This window comes from Nicotiana tabacum, chromosome 8 (assembly GCF_000715075.1).
Source record: "Nicotiana tabacum cultivar K326 chromosome 8, ASM71507v2, whole genome shotgun sequence".
In the NCBI taxonomy this organism is placed as follows: domain Eukaryota; kingdom Viridiplantae; phylum Streptophyta; class Magnoliopsida; order Solanales; family Solanaceae; genus Nicotiana; species Nicotiana tabacum.
This window is the reverse complement of record NC_134087.1, coordinates 79122071-79145422: the sequence shown is the minus strand read 5'-3', so window position 1 is coordinate 79145422 and position 23352 is coordinate 79122071. Positions and strand designations below refer to the sequence as shown.

Below are 23352 nucleotides of genomic sequence, written 5' to 3'. Positions count from 1 at the left end.
ACCTTTATGGGCACGCTGCAGGGTATCCAATATAGCTTTTGCATCTCTACAGACAGATATTCTATTGTATTCATTTGGACTAATTCCACATGTCAGAATCTTCTTAGCTTTGGCATTTTCTTGAAATCTTTTAACATCTTCTCTAGAATTTTTTTTCCGGCTTTGGTCCAGTAAGAACACCCTTGTCATCAAACATCATTGGTATCTTTGGTCCCTTCTCAACAATTTCCTAGAATTCCAGGTCTTTTCCTTCCAGAAAATCATGCATCCTTTCCTTCCACCATCCGTATTATTTTTATTTGAACAATATTAGCCTAACGGTTGATTGTCCTTCTTGAGCACTTGGGGATGCAGCCATTGTAGATCCTTTAAAGGTGTTAGCCTCTTATGAAAGAACCTACTTTGATACCAGTTATTATTTTAGACTACACTCAAACACAAAAGGGGAGTTGAACTGTGTCTTGCTTGATTTTTGTGTTCTCAAAAAACCTGGTTGTTTGAACTATTTGAACACACAAACAAGAATAATTGCGGAAAAGTAATCAACACAGAGATTTATACGTGGAAAACCTCCTTACTCAAGGGAGTAAAAATCACGACCTACCCAGTAGGATTTTCTTTAAATCTCCATTAACTTCAAATAGCAGTTTTAGGTTACAACTCAATAACCAAGGAGACTAACTCTAGTATCCTAACTCGTATAATCAACCTAATTGTAGCAACCCATTCTCAAACTTATATAAAAGTAGATTATTTGCAACTCAGAATACTAGACTCAACCTAACAACTAAAGAACTCGAGCAGGTTCATCTTCAAGAACTGGTTCTTCAGCTGATTGAGTTGAATCTTCACAGGTACCTTTTTGCTTTGCTTGCTATTGTCAGAAGTATTCTCACGATTTCTCTCAATAGCGGTAGTCTTGAATTATGACAAAAGTCTCCTTTTATAGGTGTAAGGTTGGCCGAAAGTCTTCTTCAATTAATCCTCCAAAACCTAAAATATTTTGGTAAGGAAATCTTTTTCTATTTAGATTTGGTTTCCTTATTTAATTCCAACTTTGCAACCTTCTTTCTTCCCACAAATATTTTCCATATATGCATATCCTTTTATTACATGAAGTCTACCCAGACGTGTATATTTCTTGGACACGGATAAAATCTTCTAGGAATCCCTACTTGCATGGGAATGCTTGCCTTTCACGTCTGATTTGCTTTCTTCAGTTGGCCTGCTCCAAACCTGGTTCACTTTGCTTTTAATTTTCTTATCTTGTCTTATCTGCACAACAATCTTGCGACACACATGATTTCATGTCAAAGAAATAATTTTGTTTCTAAAGATGGACGGTAAATAAATGCTTAGTTATTCTTTTCCTCTAAAAATTAGCAGTCATTAAAACCAGCATGTCAAATTTTTGCTATTTTCCTTCAACTATGTCTAAAGACACGTAAGCTCTATATTGATAGGTAAAACCATAAAAGTCCATTTACATTGTCGATGTATAACATTTAAATCCATATAAATATGCAAGTCAATTCTTTGATGCTTGAATATTTATCATCAAATATTAAGAAATAAACATTTGTATCAAATCTCAAAATTCAGCTTTGGAAGTCCAAAATATATATATATATATATATATATATATATATATATATATATATATATATATATATATATATATATACACACACACACACACACACTGTCTCTCAAGTTCGAAAATATTTCTTGTATTTGTAATATATACCTAGCTAACAACTTAAATTTGTCATGAATTTTTGAAATGTATGCGCTTTTTTTTTTTTTTTTTTACATTATTGATGTTGGATATTTTGAATACTGAAATTTTAAAAATAAAATGTCAAAACCTTAATGTTTTCTAGTCTCTTACAATATTTATGATCTCCATTCTCCAATGAAGAAAGGTGAAAAACTATGTCATGTGGGGAAAATTGAAGATGACCAAAAAGTCAATGGTGTTATAGATCTTGCATGCTTCGAAAACAATGGATATATGTGTTATAGATCTTGCATGCTTCGAAAACAATGGATATATGTGTTATAGATCTTGCATGCTTCGAAAATAATGGATATAGTTGTATTTCGAAGTTAATTAAAGAAAGATATTTAAGTCATTATATTACGTGTCTTTAAATTTAGTTAGAAATTGGATCATAATATTCTATTTGCATTTATCTCTTTTCTAATTATTTCAATTAACACTCGACTAACTCAAATATAATAAGGACAAATTTAGAAAAAGTAAAATAATAATTTCTAATTTTCTAAAATGTCAAACATTTTAAGATAAATTGAGTTAGCCAGATTTTCTGATATTTTAAATCGAAAAAGTAGTTTTCAAGATAGTCTTTAACTTGAAAGCATAATCTTTTTACATTTTTTAGATTTATATGGATCACATAGATTACAATTAACGTACACTAATGTGAAATAGTGATGCATAACCTTCTGAATCGAGAGGTGGCAAATGTAAAGGAAGTGTTCCAAACATTTATTTAACAACATTAACTTCTTATATTTTTCTATTTGTCACCAAAAAAAAGAAGAGAAGAATATGAACTCCTTATTTTTCAAATTCATCCATATATACATGTACTGATGTGATCTGTTTTATTACCTCTCACATGCTTACTTCAAGAATAAAAAGACTCTTTTATTGTAGGAGTACTTAATGAAAGATTAAGTTCAATTAGAAGTATTTCTCTTACTTTACTTTTTTGGACAATGCATGGTTGTCTTACCTTTAAGAAAAGTTCTTAACCGAAATATGTTTATAAGAATTCCTGAAGTATAAACAGTCTAAATCCATCATCTTTTAAGTTCTTAAACATCTCCTATATATGTTTTACATAACTTTCCTAGATATATTTTTCAAATGTTTAGAAATTGATATCATTATCGCTCATGATGAATGCTTTGTCAAATAATTAAACAAACGCTTAGATATTTTTTACGACTTTGTAAGATATTATAAACATACATTCATGTTAAAACTTATTTTTATAATATATTAAAGAAAATACGCGTATGTTAGAGATCTCATGGTTGAGGCTAAGTACTATCAAAAACATTTTTTGTTTTAATATGAAACTGGTAATAAAGAATTGTGTATCTCTTTTTTTTTTTTTTTTAAATCTCTTTACAATTGAGTTTTATTATACGTTGACATGGTGCTAATTTGAGACCTATCACATAAAAAAAACTTTATTTGTTGATTAAGGTGTTACTAAACTTTCGTAAATGTCTCTCTTAGATCAATATTTCTCTTGGTACAATATTAAAAAGAAATTTATCAACGATGGAGAAGACTAATCTTTGACGTCTAAATTATAGTAATTGTTATTGAGATACTAGCTATTAGAAAAGGTATAAAAGTACACAGCTAAAATACCTAAGAGAGCTTGCGGGGCCAGAAAATCTTTGATCCTTATGAAGCAAAGAGGCAACAAAGAAAGAGGCCTAACCATAGATGAAAGACTTTAGATTCACTAGCTCCGATAAGAACTATAGAAATTTAGAATACAAGGACGCAAGAATGAGACCCATCTACATTTATCATTGAGACGAATATTTGACGTCTAAATTTATCGTCTTGAATCAAATATAGTTAAAGTGGTTCTCTTAATTATAAACAAGGAAGCACCTCAAAAGCATCATTAAATGGTCTACAATATTTTTCATAATTATATTCCCAACTTCATTTGCATCAAATACAAAATTCCCTTCAATTTTATTTTTATGTAATATTATATTATCAAAAATTAAGGGGAAAAAACATAAAGGACATAGATAATTAGCTGTAGTAAGATAAGGTGCATAGTCAAGATCCATCTGATCTGTCTTTTAATCACTTTCCCCCATCTACTCCTCTTCATCTCTCTTAATTAAATTTAGAAAAAAAAGAGCTACTTTTTACAAAATTACATTAGATTACTTAGAATAATAAATAGAGAATATATAATAATAGTAGAAAATAGAAAATATATAAGCATTTAATTACTTACTGTATTATTCAATAAAACTAATTTAACAATTCCATATTAGATTTAAGTATTAATTTAATTAATAATAGTAAGAAATAGAAAATATATAAGCATTTAATTACTTACTGTATTACTAGTATTAGTACCCGCGCGGATGCGCGGAAACTAATCATGTCAAATATTTAAGTTATTTGGATTGCATGTAAATAATCTTAAAATTTACACTTTCTCAGTAAATATAGATAATCACTGAATATTAACTACATGAAAAAAAATTAACCATTTTTTCTATTTTTTTTTGATACCATTCTTGCCGGTGTCATTGAATCCTAAAAATAGTCAGGAAGCAAAATAATAACTCATATTTATGGCAAAACAATCAAATGTTGAGACAATGAATGACTCTTTGGATAAGATTTAACTCTTTTACTACTACTTGAACTCTTATTTGGTATGTTGATATCTCTTAAAAAATATTTCTTTCTTAAAATTTCAGTTTCTAAAATATTATTTTTCAATAATAATTATTTTTATAATAATGTAATTGCAAATACTATTCTTAATTCAAAACTCATTTTAGTTGGCTATCTAAAAATATAAAAAATTCTTTAGCTGCTGAATTTGTTTTACTCCATTTTGATATTTGACATTAACAATGTTAAATATGTGAGTTATTTGAATTATATGTAAATAACCTTAACACTTAAACCTTCTAAATAATTATAGATAATAGTCAGATATTAATTAAGAAATACTACATAAAAAAAGACTAACCTTTTCTTAATTCTCCTAATGATAATTTTGTTTTTGCATTATTCTCATAGGTGTCATTGGAACCTAAAAATAGCCACAAAGTGAAATAATAACTCATATTTATGACAAAGCACAAAGGTTGACACGATATAAACGATTCTTTGATTACGACATGACTCTTCTACTACGACTTGAACTCTTATTTGGTATGATTTTATCTTTCAAAAATATTTCTATTTTGAAATTTCAATTTCTTAAACTTTATATATATTATAATAATGATTATCTTTATAATGATGCAAGTGAAGATATTATCCCTAATTTAAAATTCACTTTAATCGGCTATCTAAAAATTTAAATAATTCTTTATCCGGATTTATTTCAGTATGACTCCAATTTAAGTTTATCGATATCGCTAGCCCCATAATTTAAATTTTTAATACCCTATATATACAAAAATTTTGTTCTTTGAATCATTAGATGTTAAATTAGTTGATTATTATTATAGAACATTGCATATATTGTCTTAAAATTATCAAGTAGTTTATTATTCGACACCACACTTGGCTTAACCCAATGCAAACTACTTAAATTGCATTCCAATTCAAATTCGAATATCATATCAGTTTGTTAGTAATAGTGATTTTTTAAAAATGACACATAATATAAATTAAAAAAAATATTCGAATATATCCTTATTTTATAATATATATATATATTTGAGTTGAAAAAAAAAATATTTGAAATCGATGATTAACTTTCAAATTTTTTATACTCAACAAAGATGAAACATAAGAAGAAATTTGTTGTTGTCTTTTATTTCTCGTTTTTAGATCTTTCTAACATTTCTTTCAATATTTATTTTCTTTTATCTTATTTTTTATGTCATTATTTCTTTTGTTACAAAAAATTAATTTATTTTACTATAAAAGGATGAGTTTTAATAAAAATTATCTACATATGAACTTTAATTATATCTTTAGTTTTTGGTTGAAATTATTTCATATTTTTCTTTTGGCTTTATCTAATCAGCCTAAATAAGTGCTCATCCGACCACTTAAATTAAAAAATTGAATGATGTGTAATTTATATATAATCCATATATAATATGTGTATAATCGTGTGTTGTCGGTATATCATCTAGTTATATTAGTTATAAAAAGTAAACAATAAATATGGCCGGATATTATGTAAATATTCCATAAGATTTCGGTTTTTTGAGTTTATCCATGATATAACTTCTATTATAATAATTTTAAAACTCTCTACTAATATTCAAAAATATCTTATCTTTTTATTATCTTTGAATTAAAAAAAGTAAAGAGTTTTTTCGAATTAATTTGTTTACATTTAAAAAAAAATATTTCACGTCATACCAATTTTTTCTTTATATATACTCTTTGTTACACTTAAAAGTCGCTATAGAAACTATCAATTAGAAACCAATTTATCTCTTGTTGAGTTTGAAAAAAAAAACATTTCACATAATCTAATGACTCAAAACTAATATTCTTCAACAAAAAAAATATTATACCCTTGCAATATTGGATTGACTACAGCTAAATGAAGGGGTTTCAACTTATACCCTTCAATTTCTTGAATGTGCTAAATTGAAATTAATGATAGCAATTGTATAGCCAAAGTTTTGTTATTTGTTTGATGTCCATTTATGCAAATTGACTCTTCAAACAAATATTATTCAAGAAGAAAAAAGAAACAACTTTTTTTTTTTTTTTTTTAATATTGACTGATTTTGTGATGTTTCTTTCTCCAACATGTATGTTTACTTTATTATATATGTAAGTAAACTTTTATTTGGTTTTGTAAACTCTTTTTTATTTATTTAGATAAACATAGACATGTACCCTATATATTACATTATTTTAAAAGAATTTCGCTTTATTCAAATTTAGCTACAGTGTTTCAAAGAACTATATTTATAGGATTTTAAATGTGAAAGAGTTTTATAGTTATATGGAGTATTTTTTTTTGGCTAGAGGCGAAATAGTATTTAAATAATTATAAAAAATAAAAAAAGTTTCTAACATGATTGCATATGATCATTAACCGAATTAAGTATGATAACATGATAAAAAAGATAAATTTTATTTTAATTTAAATTCGAATTTTAGAACTTTATCTATAAATTCAAAATTATCTTTTAATTCAAATTCCGTGTATGTGTATATATATTATATTATATTATATTATATTATATTATATTTGTATTTAACTAAAATAACCAAATATAGAATAAAATTACCATATACTATTGACATTTATTAGCTTGCTACTTGGCTTAACCATAATGTCAATTATATATGGTAACTTTCTTGCTTAATATATATATAGATATAGATTCAAGAAAATTAACTTAACAAATCCATATTAGATTTAAGTATAGTAATATAATTAATAACACTAAGAAGTAGAAAATACATAAGCATTTAATTACTTACTGTATTATTCAAGAAAACTAATTTAACAAATCCATATTAGATTTAAATTCAATAACAGTAAGAAATAGAAAATATATAAGCATTTAATTACTTACTGTATATTTTCATCAATATTCTCTTTCCCTGAATCCAAGCTCCATTTGTTTCTCTGCAAATTCCGCCATTCCCTCATTCCTCTATATTTCCACCAAAAAAAGTGAGGTGCATTTTTTCTGCTGCAAATCTCTTCCGCCATTTCTGAAAACTCCGTTTCTTTCTCTCTCTCTCTCTAAAACCTTTTTTCTCTCTCTACAAGTCCAAATGGATAACCCATCGGAGGATTCCTCGGATTCTCCTCAACAGCAGCCCGAATCTCCTGTAAACGATGACCAACGTGTTTATTTAGTTCCTTACAGGTAAAATCTCCCTTCCCCGTTTTGACCCATTCCTCATGCAACTGTTTATTTATGTATATCAACATAAAAGTAAAAATAAATAAAAATAAAGAATTGAATTCTCGGATTTTGCTGTCCCGAATTGATTTTATGATTTGGTTTGATCCAATTTAGCTAAACCCGAATCTGAACCCATGAGATAACGAGAAAGTTGAAACAAGTTCTAGTTTTTTTGGGTTTAAATTACTTATATTTTTATTTGTATTACTTGTCATTTAGATTGGTAATTGTATTAGCTTCCCTACATTGGAATGTTGTAGTTTTTTTAATCAAGTCTTATTATCTGGATCAAATCGTGTTGTGAGTTGTTTATTTTTTTTATTAGTTGCCATTTGGATTGGTAATTGTATTAGCTTTTGTGCATTGAACTAGTGTTGGTTTTTAATCAATGTTGTTGGTTTTTGTTATCTGTTAACCGGTGGATCAAATCATGTTGTGGGTTGTATATTTTGTTTTGTGAGCTTAAGCATAAGAAAGTATCGGCCTTGGATTTTCAGTTGTGTTTTTTTTTGATGAAGTAAATAGTTTCACCAATGTCATCAAGAAGATGCAAGTATTATGAAAGACTAGGCCAGAGAGTATCAGCTTCAAACATAGGCCTAGATTGCTAAGGAGCTGATAAAGTCCAGAAAGTTGATAGGGTAAGTTACAATAGACAGTTTTTGCCAACTAAATAAAAGTAAAAGACACCTAGCTATCAGTTGTTAATAATGGAGAGGTAGTATAGCAAAGTGCCGACAAGATCTGAAGCGGTGGTTATCAGGACCTGTTTAATAACTTAGTCAACCTTAGAAGAAGCTGACAAATTATTCCATCTACAATTTGTCAACCTTAATAGAGGTGCACACAAACTGGTCCGGACACCACAGTTATCAATTTTTTTGTTTAAAAAAGTGTTCCATCTCGATAAAATATCAATTGATTATGCATTATGTTGTCAGTTCAAATATTGTTTCTCGCTATTATTATAAAAAAGTGCATATATGTGGAGAAGTGCTCTGCGGGCTAGTGCGGTGGTAGGGGAGAGTGGTAAATATGACACAAATGACGCTTGCCACTTGCTAGTGGTTGTTAAGAAGAGAGAGAATGTTTGAGCGGGAAGGACGGAGTAATAGCCTGGAAGTGTTAATTGAAAGAAGTTAAAAGTTACCCTTTGCAGTTTTTTGTCTGTGTTTTCCCGAGTAGAGGGTTAAAGTGTTGCACACACATATATTACAGGTGCCACATGCATGTATATGTTTAGAGTACTATATAAGAAAGCGTGTTTGTGTTCTAGGTGGTGGAAGGAAGCACAGGAGTCATCACCAGCAGATGGGAAGTCAGCGACTTTGTACGCAGCGGCACTAGCTCCATCTTATGGAGGGCCAATGAAAATCATTAACAACATATTTAGCCCAGACGTCTCATTTAACTTGAGGAGAGAGGAGGAATCTTTATCACAGAGTCAGGAGAATGGTGAAGTTGGGGTATCTGGTCGGGACTATGCTTTGGTCCCTGGCGACATTTGGCTGCAGGCACTCAAATGGTCAGTGTTTTAGAGCAGTTTCCAATTTGTATTCCTTGAAATGTGTTAGATAAAGCCTCTTCTGACGGAGATTTATACCATAGTTGTTGAGCATTCTGAGGATACCATTTGCATATTTGTGTTTTTCTCGACTTCAAATAAAACACATTGATTTTTCACTTCTGGTAACAACAATTACTTGCAATTTGTTGTTTGGTTTCTTCTGCTTTTCAGACCACTCACATTTTCATTTCACATGAAAGAGGCCTCAAGTTTCGAGGCTTCATTGTTGTTGCTAGTCAGACGGCAATTCCCAGTTATAAATATATATTGTTAAATGCCTTGTTAATGCATATGGAAGCTCGTTTTCTAAAGCATTTTGAGATTTCATTCCAAGAAGACCACTGTTTATTCTTTCAGCTTTAAATTGCTAAGCTCAATCTATTAATTCGCTTCCTTATTTTCTTTGTCTCTTTCGTACTTTTTTTTTTGTGTGTGTGTGTGTGGGGGGGGGTTGGTGTTAACTTATAACTGATTATTTCACTTTCCTTTTTGGTGTTTTTGCACATCTAAGAAAGGGAATTTGTCTTTTGATCCTAGTAACATGTTATTTAGCACGTTAATTTCATACATCTGGCACTATGTAAAAGTTGATCTTTTGATTATAGAGTTCTGATTAGTTTGATTGGAATTGCTCCTTTCCATCCAGGCACAGTAACTCTAAAGCTGCGGCTAAGAATGGAAAAAGCTTTTCAGCTACAGATGAGGATATTGCAGATGTCTATCCTTTACAGCTGAGGCTTTCTGTTTTGCGGGAAACCAGTTCCTTGGGAGTCAGGATAAGCAAAAAGGTTAATAATAACTTTGGAATTTCTAGTTTCATCTACAATTCCCATGAGATTTGTACTGTCATAATATCCATAGAGTGCATAACCACATGTGATTTTTTTGTACAGACCCTGCCACAATTTGTGAAGCTGACTTTCTTTTTCATCAGCTGCTTTGCCATCTTTCATCCTTCACTTTTGTTGTTGCTGTTTATTGTTGAAACTGAAGAGATGGACATGTCCAAAATATCAACTTTAAGAACAAGGGTTATGCATGAATCCCTCTGTTCTCAGCCTCATATTAATTACTCGGAATGGGCATAGCTGTTAAAGTGCTTCCATTTTTGTTTGATAGTTAAATATTAACAGTACGAGCTTTTAATGGTTCTGGGTTGTGCAAAAAGAGGACAAGTATTTTAGCTGGATACGTATCTTTTTGCTGACATAATGGGATAAATTTTGCGTGGTAATTTTCGGCTTTACATGAATTTGTTGATAAGGATATCAATCCTATTCCTATTTATGTAGTTCACTTGAAGCATTTAATACTTGTATTTCCCAATTACAAAATTGCTCATCAGCAATTTTTGACAACAGTGAGAGTTCTAGAGAAGCGAGTCTTTTGAAAATGATAGTAGAAAGAATGTGTCCCTTCTCTAGATTGTCTTTCTAGCAAAGTAAATCAATCTAGACTTAAATTATATTGACAGGAATACACAATATATACTCAAGGATGAAATTAGTTCTAGCTTTTATTATATACTCAAGGATGCCCTGACTTCCTCCATCTTTATCTATTTTTGAGAAATTCTCTTTCTTGACTGCCAAATGCTAAGAGGAAATGGTACCGAGCAGTTACATGCAAACCTTGGTCTGAAGAAGTAAAATGGCTAGAGTTTCTAATTTTCATAAAGCTAATAGGAAATAATTTGATCACTTGTGAAAATAAGCCAAAAGAATGATGCTCATTCGAACAAAGTTTTCTTAGAGTTACTACATATTTCATTGTGTATACATGATCCTTCAATGCTACTTCATATTTATTATTTACCCGAAAGTTGATGTTAATTTGAGCTCTTTTTTTCTTAACAATGTTATTGCTGACTTGTCCGTTTACTGCCTCAGCTTGTGTACCTAAAAATGTAGTTTCCAAAATTACCATTCTACTAAGTAACTGGAATAAGTTGTTTCTATTTTTTAACTATTGCATGTTAAACATTTGCAATATTGCGGTGGACAATGTTCTTTTTTTTCTTCTTGCAATAATATCCTCACTGATGTTTTTTTTTTAACTATCCTCACCGATGCTTTGGAGTCAGTTAAGCTGCTTTATTTCCTTTAGAGTCTAGTTTTACATTTGTTTTCTCACATTTGATTCAGGACAATACAGTTGAATGCTTTAGAAGAGCCTGCAGAATTTTTAGTGTCGATACAGAACCCGTAAGTTTCAATACTGTTGTTAATTAATTGCAAGGGTATCTCTTTCAGGAGATTAATGGCATTTTGGTTCTCTGCAGTTACGGATTTGGGATTTATCTGGGCAGACGGCATTGTTTTTTTCAGATGAAAACAATAAGATCCTCAAAGACTCTCAGAAACAGTCAGAGCAAGATGTATGTACTTTCAACTCTGTCATACTTCATGACTGACCAATAAACAAGTCGACCAATGCTTCTGCGGCATTCACTATTTTTCCTGTCTTTACTAAGGAAATAATATAGTTATGCTATTTTCTGATTGTTTTCTAATTAAGTTTTTTAGCAGATTCTTCCATTTCCTTATCTAGTGTTTGTGTCGTAAAAAGATATATAATGATTGAGGTGATGAATATGCTTACTTAACACTTCATCTAGGAATAAAGTGACACGATGACTTCACTCCATTTTCTATTTAAGTGTTGTTTTTCCTTGAGCATGGACAATGCTAAGCCCACCAAAGTTCAGTTTTCTGCGACTCTCTTTCATTTTAGGGGTCGTTTTGGAGTTATTCATTTGTAAGCAGTAGATGTGCTCTTTCCTTGTACTTTCAATGACGTGCACTCTAAGAAACTTTAGCTCTTTTATTACCCTGGGACAAAAAAAACACATAATGAACGGGACTGTCATGTCTAACGACCAGCATATACACCCATTCGTCTTGGAGAACCGGCGGGTAAATTCATCTTAGTTATGCTGTTTTTCAGCTGGATCTAAGATTACAAAGAAAGCAACTGTTTTGTTTTTTGTTTTTTCCCATTTGTGGCAGTTATTAGCGGTGTAGTTCATCATTGATTGGTTTTGTATTTTCTTAGGCTGTTTTATCTATGAAACGAATTGAAAGAGATGCCAAAGTTTTATCTGTTTTATGTTTCTTTTTTCCTTGTGGGTTACCATTTAACTGAGCGCATGGTAAACCTTTACTGTTGAAGGCATTTTGCTGGTTATGGGGCTGCCTTATAGTCTTATTACTGATTCTTGAATTAACTCTTAAGTGTTTAATGGTTCGCATCGCTTGTAAGCAAGAAATGATTTGGACCAACTTCTTATTTTGTCCTCTTATTTTTTTGCTTGCAGATGCTCTTGGAGTTGCAGGTCTATGGGTTATCAGATTCTGTTAAAAATAAAGCGAAAAAAGATGAGATGTCAATGCAATACCCTAATGGTTCTTCTTTTCTGATGAATGGTACTGGCAGTGGTATAACCTCTAATCTCACTCGGAGCAGTTCTTCATCATTTTCTGGAGGTCCATGTGAAGCTGGTACCTTGGGCTTGACTGGATTGCAAAACCTAGGGAACACCTGTTTCATGAACAGTGCTCTTCAGTGCCTTGCACATACGCCAAAGCTTGTTGATTACTTTCTCGGGGACTACAAGAGAGAAATAAATCATGATAACCCATTGGGAATGAATGTAAGCAATCTTGAATTTTTCAAGATCATTACGTGCTGCTTTAGATGTTTTCTCCAGTTCTGTCTGAATAAGTCAATGTTGACATCCCTTAACCTATTCTACATTATATGTGGTTGAAAAAGTAAAAGAAAAAGAGAAATTAATTTGATTACTCTCAGGTGAGGAGTTCTTTATTTGCCTCCAATTGTTTTGTTAGCCTGGACAAAAGAAAAAGATATGCTTATCCGGTCCATTCAATTTAGTAGGGGTTGAGAAAATTGACTCGGAGGGTATTCAATATCTCCACTTTTTGTTTCGTACCAAGCAAGGGGAATAAGCTTTACCTCTTTTACTTTTCCTCCTCCTTCCACCTCATCTCATCCCAATCAAACATTGTGTTCTAATCTGTCTCCTTACATATTTTATTGTCTAAGTTCCTCTCTTTAAATTCTTTCAGGGTGAAATTGCATCTGCTTTTGGTGACCTTTTGAAGAAATTATGGGCTCCTGGAGCGACTCCTGTGGCACCTAGAACATTCAAATTAAAGCTTGCTCATTTTGCTCCTCAATTCAGCGGCTTTAATCAACATGATTCTCAGGTCCGTTCAGTCCTTCCTGTTGGATTTAGTTTCCCAGTTTTAGGTCACTTATTAACACTCTCTTTTCTGTCCTCTCATTTTGTGGGCATCTTTTGACATCTAATTCTCCTATCTATATCTGCAGGAGCTCCTAGCTTTTCTATTGGATGGACTCCACGAAGATTTGAACCGTGTCAAGAATAAACCTTATGTTGAAGCTAAGGATGGAGATGATCGTCCAGATGAAGAAATTGCTGATGAATACTGGAATAATCATCTGGCTCGTAATGACTCCATCATAGTGGACGTTTGCCAGGTAAATAACATCCGATGGTCTCTTGTATCTCACTAGAAGTAGGAAACATTTGATTGCACCGGCTCCCAATGGTCTCTCGTCTCTCACAGGCAAATGTGAATTATTAATCTCATTTCAACATTGGCTTGAAAAAGCAAGAAGAATGAAGTGGCATATTTTTGTTAAATATCTGAACTCTACTGTATTTGTGCTGTGAGAGTTGTTTAGGGTGAGAGAGTAACAATACCCCAACTGTTTGGGGAAGTTTAACCAGTGTTCCTAAAGCTTGCTTCAAATTCCTCAGATATTTTTGTCAAGATTCTCTGCTTTTTTTCAGCAATAAGATTTCTTATCTTATTCAAAACAAAATAATAACTGACATAATTTGCTGTTGAGATTCAAAGAAAATGTACTTCTAATGCAATTTTCTTTGGTGAACTCTTATTCTTCCAATTCAACTCTTACCATAAGTAATGGAAATTGAATTAGTCGTCCTTTTCAAATCAATCAGATGAACAACTTGGTTCAATAATTTGGTATAGTGGGAGTACTATTTCTTAACAACTGACATTATTTTCCTAGAATGCAGTCCTGAACGAAGAGCTGAATTTTGGATTCAGGTTTATTTTAAAACAAATTAGTTTTATTTGTAGTGCTCCCTGTTTTCTCTATATGGTCTCCGCATTTTATCTTTAATGTCTTTTTGAGTTTTACTGTAATTTCCTAAAAGAAGAAGAATATTCCAGCCTTTAACCTCCATAAGAAAGTTAAATTTTTGTTCTTCCATAGTTTACAAGTTTAATCATATAAAAATTTGAACCTACCTCATCAAAAAAGAAAAGAATTTCTATGAAAACCTTGAACCTTGTGAATGTTTCTGACATTTGTGCAGTCTATAGGCTGTGTTTGGAAGTAATTGGTCTTTTTATGTGTTATGTAGTCTATGGCGGTATGTAAATTCTGAATTCCTCTTTGACCAATCATCTGTGAGATAAAGCTCTGTAATTCTAAGATAATTTTTGAATACAACCAATTGATGATTGCTTGTCATCTTTTTTAGTTTTTTTATTCTGTAATTTTTTGCATAAATTTGACTCTTAGCCATGTCTATCATTAGATGTCGCAAACTTTGAAATTTCACTTTAGAAACCATGTACATAGCACATGTTTCCTAGCAGGTCGTGATTTGTCTATGACTTTTAGGAGGATTTAAAAGTCTACTTCATCTGAATCCCTTTTTCTGCACATTTATACAAGTTTCTTTTCTAGTCTTGCTTCTCAGAGCTTATCTCGATTGTTGCAGGGTCAATACCGTTCCACATTGGTCTGTCCTGTTTGCAAAAAGGTCTCCATCATGTTTGATCCTTTCATGTATTTGTCACTGCCTCTTCCATCTACATCTATGAGGTCAATGACCGTCACAGTTATAAAAAATGGCAGTGATATTCAGATATCTGCCTTTACAATCACTGTTCCCAAGGATGGAAAACTTGAAGATCTTATTCGTGCTTTAAGCACTGCATGCTCTTTGGACGCTGATGAGACCCTTTTGGTGGCTGAGGTAAAGTGCACAATTTCCAGTGATGAGAAATGGTTATGGATTTCAAGTTGTTGCTTTATTTTTTCCTAAATAGAACTTATTACATACTGTGTATTGGATAGTCAAGTAGAGTCCTTTTTCCTATTTCCAAAATTTTATTTCCAGCTCTTACTCCATTTAATGTTACAGATATACAACAACCGCATTATACGTTATCTTGAGGAACCAGCCGATTCATTATCCTTAATAAGAGATGGTGACCGACTTGTTGCTTATCGGTTGCACAAGGGTACTGAAGAAGCCCCCTTGGTTGTGTTTACGCATCAACAGATTGATGAGTATGTCTTGACTTTATAATTTGGGCATTATCTTTTTTTGCTTTAAAGTTCATCAAACATTACTAGCTGTTAGCGGAAACGTAAAAGAAAGAACACAAGATTTAACGTGGTTCGGATCAAAATAATCCTACGTCCACCAGAGAACAATTGCCCTTTTAATATTAACAAAGGAAGGGGAGATTTCCCAATTACACTTTAGAGAATTTCTCTCTTAACTCTCTACTCACTACAATGTATTGTATTATTTTGGGATGATTTCTACAAGTGAAGGAGTGCATCTATTTATAGAGGTAAAGACCTCCTCTTGATGTCATTGGTGACATCAAACTACCTCCTCTTGATGTCATGGGTTTGCGTTTCGAGCGTGTGAACAACTCTGGCCAAAACTTCTAAGCTTACTGGGCAACCCCGTTGTAAGAAACAAGAAGAATCAAACCATTGTTGAACATACCACCTCCACCTAGCAACTGTTCTCTTCGGAGTTGCATCAGTTGATGCACACCCCCGCCAAGTCCTTGCAGTGTGCAAACTTAGCGAGCGGGACTATCTTGGTCAACATGTCTGCAGCATTATCGTCTGTGATAACCTTCACGACCTTGATAGTTCCCTCATCAATAACATCTCGAATAAAATAAAATCTGACATCAATGTGTTTAGTGCGCTCATGAAATTTCTGATTTTTTATTAGATGAATAGCACTCTGACTATCACATCTAAGAGTTGATTCCAGCTGAACCAAACTCAATTCCGCTACTAAACTTTTCAACCAGATAGCTTCCTTTACCGCCTCCGCTGCTGCCATGTATTCTGCTTCTGTCGTAGACAAAGCGACAATCGACTGCAAAGTCGACTTCCAACTGACGGCACTGCCAACAAGGGTAAAGATGTATCCAGTTGTGGACCTTCTTCTGTCAAGATCTCCTGCATAGTCAGAATCCACATAACCGAGAATTGAAATACCTGTACCACTTTTTCGAAAGGTAAGACCAACACCAGAAGCTCCTTTGAGATATCTCAATATCCACTTGACAGCTTCCCAATGCCTCTTTCCTGGGTTGGACATGTATCTACTTACCACACTTACAGATTGAGCAATATCTGGACGTGTGCATACCATAGCATACATAATACTACCAACTGCACTGGCATAAGGAATCTTTGACATATGCTCCACCTCATCCTCGGACTGAGGCATTTGTGACTCTGAAAGTTTAAAATGAGGAGCTAATGGTGTACTTACAGGCTTGCGCGTTTGCATATTGAATCTCTCGAGAACCCTTTCAATATACCTCTTCTGAGAAAGATGTACAACATCGTCTTCTCTTGAAATCTCCATACCAAGGATTTTCTTTGCATCTCCTAAATCCTTCATGTCAAATTCCTTACTCAATAGTTTCTTCAAAGCATTTATCTCTGTAATGTTGTTAGCAGCAATAAGCATATCATCAACATACAACAGTAAATAAATCATTGAGTTACCAGACATCTTCTTGTGATACACACAACTATCAAATGCACTCCTTGAGAATTCATGTGTAGTCATGAATGCATCAAACCTCTTGTACCACTGTCTAGGGGATTGCTTCAAACCATACAAAGACTTCTTTAGTTGGCATACGTGATCTTCTTTTCCTTCAGCTAGGAAACCTTCAGGTTGATCCATATAGATTGTCTCTTCTAGATCACCGTGTAAGAAAACAGTTTGACATCAAGCTGTTGAAGCTCCAAGTCAAATTGTGCAACCAATGCTAGTAGCACGCGAATTGAGCTATGCTTCACGACCGGAGAGAAAATCTCATTGTAGTCAATTCCCTCCTTTTGGCTGAAACCTTTTGCAACCAATCTCGCCTTGAACCTAGCATCTTCTACTTCAGGAATTCCCTCTTTCTTTCGGTAGACCCACTTGCATCCAACTGTCCTCTTCCCCTTTTGTCTTTTCACTAAGACCCATGTCTGATTCTTGTGAAGAGACTCCATCTCTTCAGTCATGGCTAACCGCCATTGTGCGGCATCCTTGCAAGAAGTTGCTTCAATATACGAAGAGGGCTCCAGATCTTTAATCTCTTCTTGTGCAGCTACGAACGCATATGCAATCAAGTTTGCTTGATTTATAAGGCGTTCCGGTTCTCGTGTCTGCCTCTTCTCCCTCCCCTTCGCAATTGTGTATGGTTCATTGACAGCAAGTTCTTCAACGCCTACATCTTCTGACTCATCTTTAACCTGAGTCTCTTGATCCTTTTCCTTGGCAAGCTCCACCGGAAGCTCCACCTGCTCGTTGTTCTTGTTTCCTGAAAACTCCACGGAAACTTTACGGGGATCAAGTATAGAGGATTCATCGAAGGTGACATCTCTACTAACTATAAATTTGAGTAAAGACAAACACCAAAGTTTGTACCCTTTTACTCCATCCACATACCCTACGAATATGGCCTTCTTAGCCCTTGGTTCAAGCTTTCCTTCATTAACGTGATAATAAGCTGGACACCCAAATACTCGTAAGTATGAATAGTTAGAGGGTTCACCTGACCATACCTCATTCGGAGTCTTAAAGTCAATTGCCGATGCTGGAGATCGATTGACAATATGAGCAGCAGTGTGAACTGCTTCAGCCCAAAATACTTTGGACATTTTGGCTTGTAGGAGCATACAACGAGCCTTTTCAAGAAGAGTTCTGTTCATTCTCTCGGCAACTCCATTCTGCTGTGGGGTATGCCTGACAGTCATGTCTTGAGATCCCATGAACCTTGCAGAATTCATTAAACTCTTCATTGCAAAACTCCAAGCCATTGTCTGTGCGAAGATACTTGATTTTCCGCTCCATTTGATTTTCAACCAAAATCTTCCACTCTTTAAATGCTTCAAAAGCATCACTTTTTGCCTTCAAAAAATACACCCAAACCTTTCGTGAGAAATCATCAATAAAAATGAGAAGATACCTCTTTCCGCCCTTCGATGGAAGTTTAGAAGGACCCCATAAATCTGAATGGATGTAGTCTAGCACTCCTCTTGTCTTGTGTTTGCCAGTGCTGAAGCTGACCTTCTTCTGCTTCCCTAGAACGCAGTGCTCACAGAAGTCAAACATGCTGATCTTCTCGCCTTCCAAAAGTTTACGATTGCTCAACATCTCCAGTCCACGTGTGCTCATATGACCCAGTCTCATGTGCCATAGTCTTGCCTTGTCATCATTAGATAACTGCACTGTAGATGCATTTGCAGAGCCAACAATGGTGCTTCCGGCCAATGTGTAAAGGCCGTTCTCCAACTTGCCTTTCAGCATGACTAAAGAACCTTTAATCACCTTCATAGTTCCTGCTTCGCTCATATACCTGTAGCCTTGTTCATCCAGAGTACCCAAGGAGATCAAATTCTTCTTCAGATCAGGAACATGACGGACTTGTGTAATAGTCCTCACGATTCCATCATGGCAGCGAACCCGAACTGAGCCAATGCCAACTATTGCACAAGTTGCATTATTGCCCATTACTACGGTTCCTCCACTTTTCTCGTAGCTGCTAAACCAGTCTTTTCGGAACGTCATATGCAGAGTACAAGCAGAGTCTAACACCCATTTGTTTTCATAACTACTATTATTATTACACGATGTTGTTAGTACATAATCATTATCAAAATTATGTACCTGTTCAACTGTAGATGCACTCGCCTTTTCCTTGGACTTTGACATTGGGCAATCTCGTTCAAAGTGCCCCTTCTTGCCACAACCCCAACACTCAGTATTCTTCTTGTTCACACGAGACTTTGATCTGTGCTTTGATTTGATCTTTCCCTGTTGGCTAGTCCGGCCTCTTACAAAGAGGCCACTTGCCTGGTCATCTCTATCTCCTTCAATGTGCCTCCGCACATCACTAGAGTTAAGTGCCTGCCGCACTTGCTCAAGCTTGATAGGCTCCTTGCTATACATCATTGAATTCTCAATATCACGATATCCTGAAGTCAATGAAAATAGCAAAGCACATGCAAGCGTCTCCTCCTCCCTTTTAATTCCTGCAATCTGTAAGTCCATGACAAGTTTATTAAACGCATCTAAATGATCTTGTAACGAAGTACCTGACCCCATCTTAAATGTGTGAAGACGCCGTTGTAACAACATTCTTGTTGTCACTGATCGGTCTTGGTATAGCCCTTCTAGCTTTTCCCACAACTGTTTGGCCGTCTCTTCGGTACCCGTACTCACTTCACAAAGTACGTTAGGTGCAAGGGATAGTTGGATTGCACTCAATGCATCCCCTTCAATCTTCTCCTTGTCGGGAGCTGATATATCCGTAGGATACTTTCCGTCAATAGCATGGATTGAACCTTCCCTCCGCAGTAACGCCATCATCTGGATCTTCCAGATATTGAAGTTGTTGCGTCCATTGAATCTATCAATTTCAAACTTCATGGAACTCATATTTGCTTGTTCTTTCTCCTTGGATCGTTAAAGAATCCTGTCGCTCTGATACCAATTGTTAGCGGAAACGTAAAAGAAAGAACACAAGATTTAACGTGGTTCGGATCAAAATAATCCTACGTCCACCAGAGAACAATTGCCCTTTTAATATTAACAAAGGAAGGGGAGATTTGGGCGTACTTGATGACTACATTGCTTAAAAGAATTGACAAAATATTTTCGCAGACGACATTTATGGTAATATCTCAGTCTATGGAGATCGGGTGATTAATTCATGATCAACACAGCTCCAGTTAGTGTATAGAGTAGGCTGTTGTCATATACATCTATCTTGTATAAAGTAAAAATGCAAGGTGGTTTATTTAGTACTGTTGAGCATCCTCAGTCTCAATTCGCTTCACTTGAATACATTACAAATCATCGTTATGCATGGTTCTTCAAGCAACATGTAGTTCAGATGATGTGTGTGATCCTTCTAGATTATTTGGACAATCATGAATCTATTGCTTCTTCCATGCATCTTACTGCGAAGTTGTATATGATAAGGAATTTCCTGCTGTTTTGTTTGCTGATTATGTTTAGTTTAACTTTTGATCCATTAAGTTGAAAGATTCTCATAGTGGTCCTTGACTCATTAAATGAGATGGCTGATATTTATTTTGGCAAAGTATCATTTCCTTCTTGATTTCCTCTTCCATTCTAGCAATCTGATAAAGACTGCATGTGCAGGCATTACATATACGGAAAGCTGACCTCAAATATGAAGACATTTGGAATTCCGCTTGCCGCGCATAGTAGAGTTCTTACAGGATCTTATATCCGTAGTCTTTATCTACAGATACTTACACCATTCTTAGTCCACACTACAGCCCAAGCAGATAATCTTAACTGTGATAGAAGTGCTACTCTTAACTGTGATAGAAGTGCTACTGAAGTATGTACAGATTCAGAAGTCAGCACAGACATGGAACCTGGCAACTCAATAGTTAACGGGGTTCCAGAAAGCATTGCTGAAGAAGATACTGCCGAACCTTTAGACATGGACTTTGAATTTTACCTATCAGATGATAAGGCAACCTTTAAAGGCTCCGAGATTGTAATGAATGAGCCATTACAGTCCACAGATATCTCTGGACGGTTAAATGTACTTGTAAGTTGGTCACCTAAAATGCTTGAACAGTACAATACAGGCCTTTTCAGCTCACTGCCAGAAGTTTTTAAATCTGGGTTTTTTGCCAAAAGACCACAAGAATCTGTCTCTCTGTATAAATGTCTTGAGGCATTTCTGAAGGAAGAGCCTCTAGGGCCAGAAGATATGTGGTAAGCATGCAACTCCCTCACTTCTGTGATTGTACACCATTCATATGCAAGCTATGTATTCACTATTCATAACATATGAATGTTCAGAGATTTCTCGTAATGCTTCCCTTTTTGCTTCTTCTTTGGTTTATGCTAATATTATAAACCCTCAACTTTTGTAGTTACATAATTGTATTTTTCCAATTATACCATTTTATTTCATTTCTGTCAATATTTTCCACCGCGTCGTGATTGCTTATTGTGGATAAACCATTCTTATTAGCCTCCCCTCAACCAAATTGGACCTTGACTTTGCAACATGGCATGAGTAGTATCCTTCCAACTTCTAGTTCAGTTATGTTAAAGAAACAATGACAGCATCTGATGATCTTATGTAGCACCTATTGATTTTCTGCACATTGTGCTTCTGAAATGCTTTATGTGTTGCTCTTTGTTTCTTGTATATTCATAGCAACTACAGACAGTAATTGAGATAATAATATTCAGCTATTTACCTGGGGCCACTCATGGGAGGAAAGACTTCTTTCATGAAATCTTTCTAGTATTCTATCTTATCATCTAATTTTGTGTCATTCGCTTGGGAAGTATGAATATGATCTGCCTAACTTTCTTTGTCTTATATCCAACATTAGGTACTGCCCTGCATGCAAGCAGCATCGCCAAGCTACTAAAAAGTTGGATCTTTGGAGACTGCCGGAGATTCTGGTCATCCACCTGAAGAGGTTCTCGTACAACCGGTTTCTGAAGAACAAGTTGGAGACGTATGTTGACTTCCCAACTCATGATCTTGATTTATCCTCATATTTGGCCTACAAAGATGGCAAATCTTCCTACCGGTATATGCTTTATGCAATTAGCAACCATTATGGAAGCATGGGAGGGGGTCACTACACTGCGTTTGTTCATGTAAGTGGTGCTGCGACTTGGATTACCTTGCTTCTTTTTCTTGGTTTTGTTTCTATTCTATGGTAAATAGGATTCTTTTATACCTGATAAAATTGGCATCTAAAGATCAGTACTTGGGGAGAAGGGTGGGTGGTGGGCGGTCACTGAAACCTACCTCCAAGGGCAAATATAGAAACTTCCTATTTCGTAGTGAGTGTTCCTTTGATGTATTTTTTAGTTCCAATGCATCATCTGCATCTAAATTAATCACATATTGCACATATGTGCATCTATTATATATTTAACTTTGGTCATGCATCTTCATTGTTTTTATTTCTTCATCATGAAGAATATGCAAGAAGGTCAAATATTCAGACTTTTACAGTCTTCCCAGTTTAATCCAGATATTCTAACTTTGTGTTTTTTTCTTCTAATAATCTAGCAAGGTGCTGATCGGTGGTATGACTTCGATGACAGCCATGTGTATCCCATCAGCCAGGACAAGCTCAAAACCTCGGCCGCCTATGTCCTATTTTATAGACGAGTTGAGGAAATCTAACATTAGATGATAGTTGTTACAGTACTAAACATCAAGGCTTGATTTATCTTTTCTCAAGCCTTACAGGAATAGCATTGATGAGAGCATTCTTTGACCTTCGCATCGCCTAGTTTAGTTGTAATTTTGGGTCAAAAAGGAATCTAGTGGAGTGGTGATAAGGAGTATGTAGCATCGTAGCTAAGAGGGAAAGAAATTGAGGTTTTTACTTACATAGCTGTTTTTTATAGAAGATAATTTCCTTTATCGTCCTTAGCAGATCAGAAAGTAGCCTGGAACAGAAATTGCTTATGCACTGGCTGTAATTATAGTTTTGAGGAGAGAAGACAAAATGATAAGGTGTTTTCTGAGATGAATTATTGAACATTATTTGATAGAAATTATATTAATTTCATTTATCAATTCCGGTGATAAATTTCACTGTACACTATACTTTGGGTTTCTAGCTTCCATTTTCACCTTTGAAAACATATGGTTTATACTAGTAATGTGAGAAAGCAAGCTTCTTGATGGTGAGTTAAGATCCAAGAGGCCTGAGAAACTGTTGCTTATATTGCCCTTGGATTGAGTCCTATCTAATGTTCA

The 23352-nt window shown here is 34.2% G+C and overlaps 1 protein-coding gene across 2 annotated transcripts; it reads left to right on the top strand.

Moving 5' to 3' along the window:
- Positions 1-7329: 7329 nt before the first annotated feature.
- Positions 7330-23192, top strand: LOC107830023 (ubiquitin carboxyl-terminal hydrolase 8-like). 2 transcript variants are annotated; one of them, XM_075219429.1, is made up of 13 exons: positions 7330-7611; positions 8927-9175; positions 9864-10005; positions 11362-11421; positions 11499-11594; positions 12534-12869; positions 13306-13446; positions 13571-13741; positions 15024-15281; positions 15450-15598; positions 20736-21326; positions 21959-22232; positions 22654-23192. In XM_075219429.1, the coding sequence occupies exons 1-13, from the start codon at positions 7517-7519 to the stop codon at positions 22768-22770; spliced, it is 2679 nt and encodes an 892-aa protein (XP_075075530.1). In that variant the 5' UTR covers positions 7330-7516; the 3' UTR covers positions 22771-23192. The 2 variants fall into 2 exon arrangements, with proteins under 2 accessions (XP_075075530.1, XP_075075529.1); XM_075219428.1 differs by lacking the exon at positions 7330-7611 and adding an exon at positions 8170-8291.
- The last annotated feature ends 160 nt before the right edge of the window (positions 23193-23352 follow it).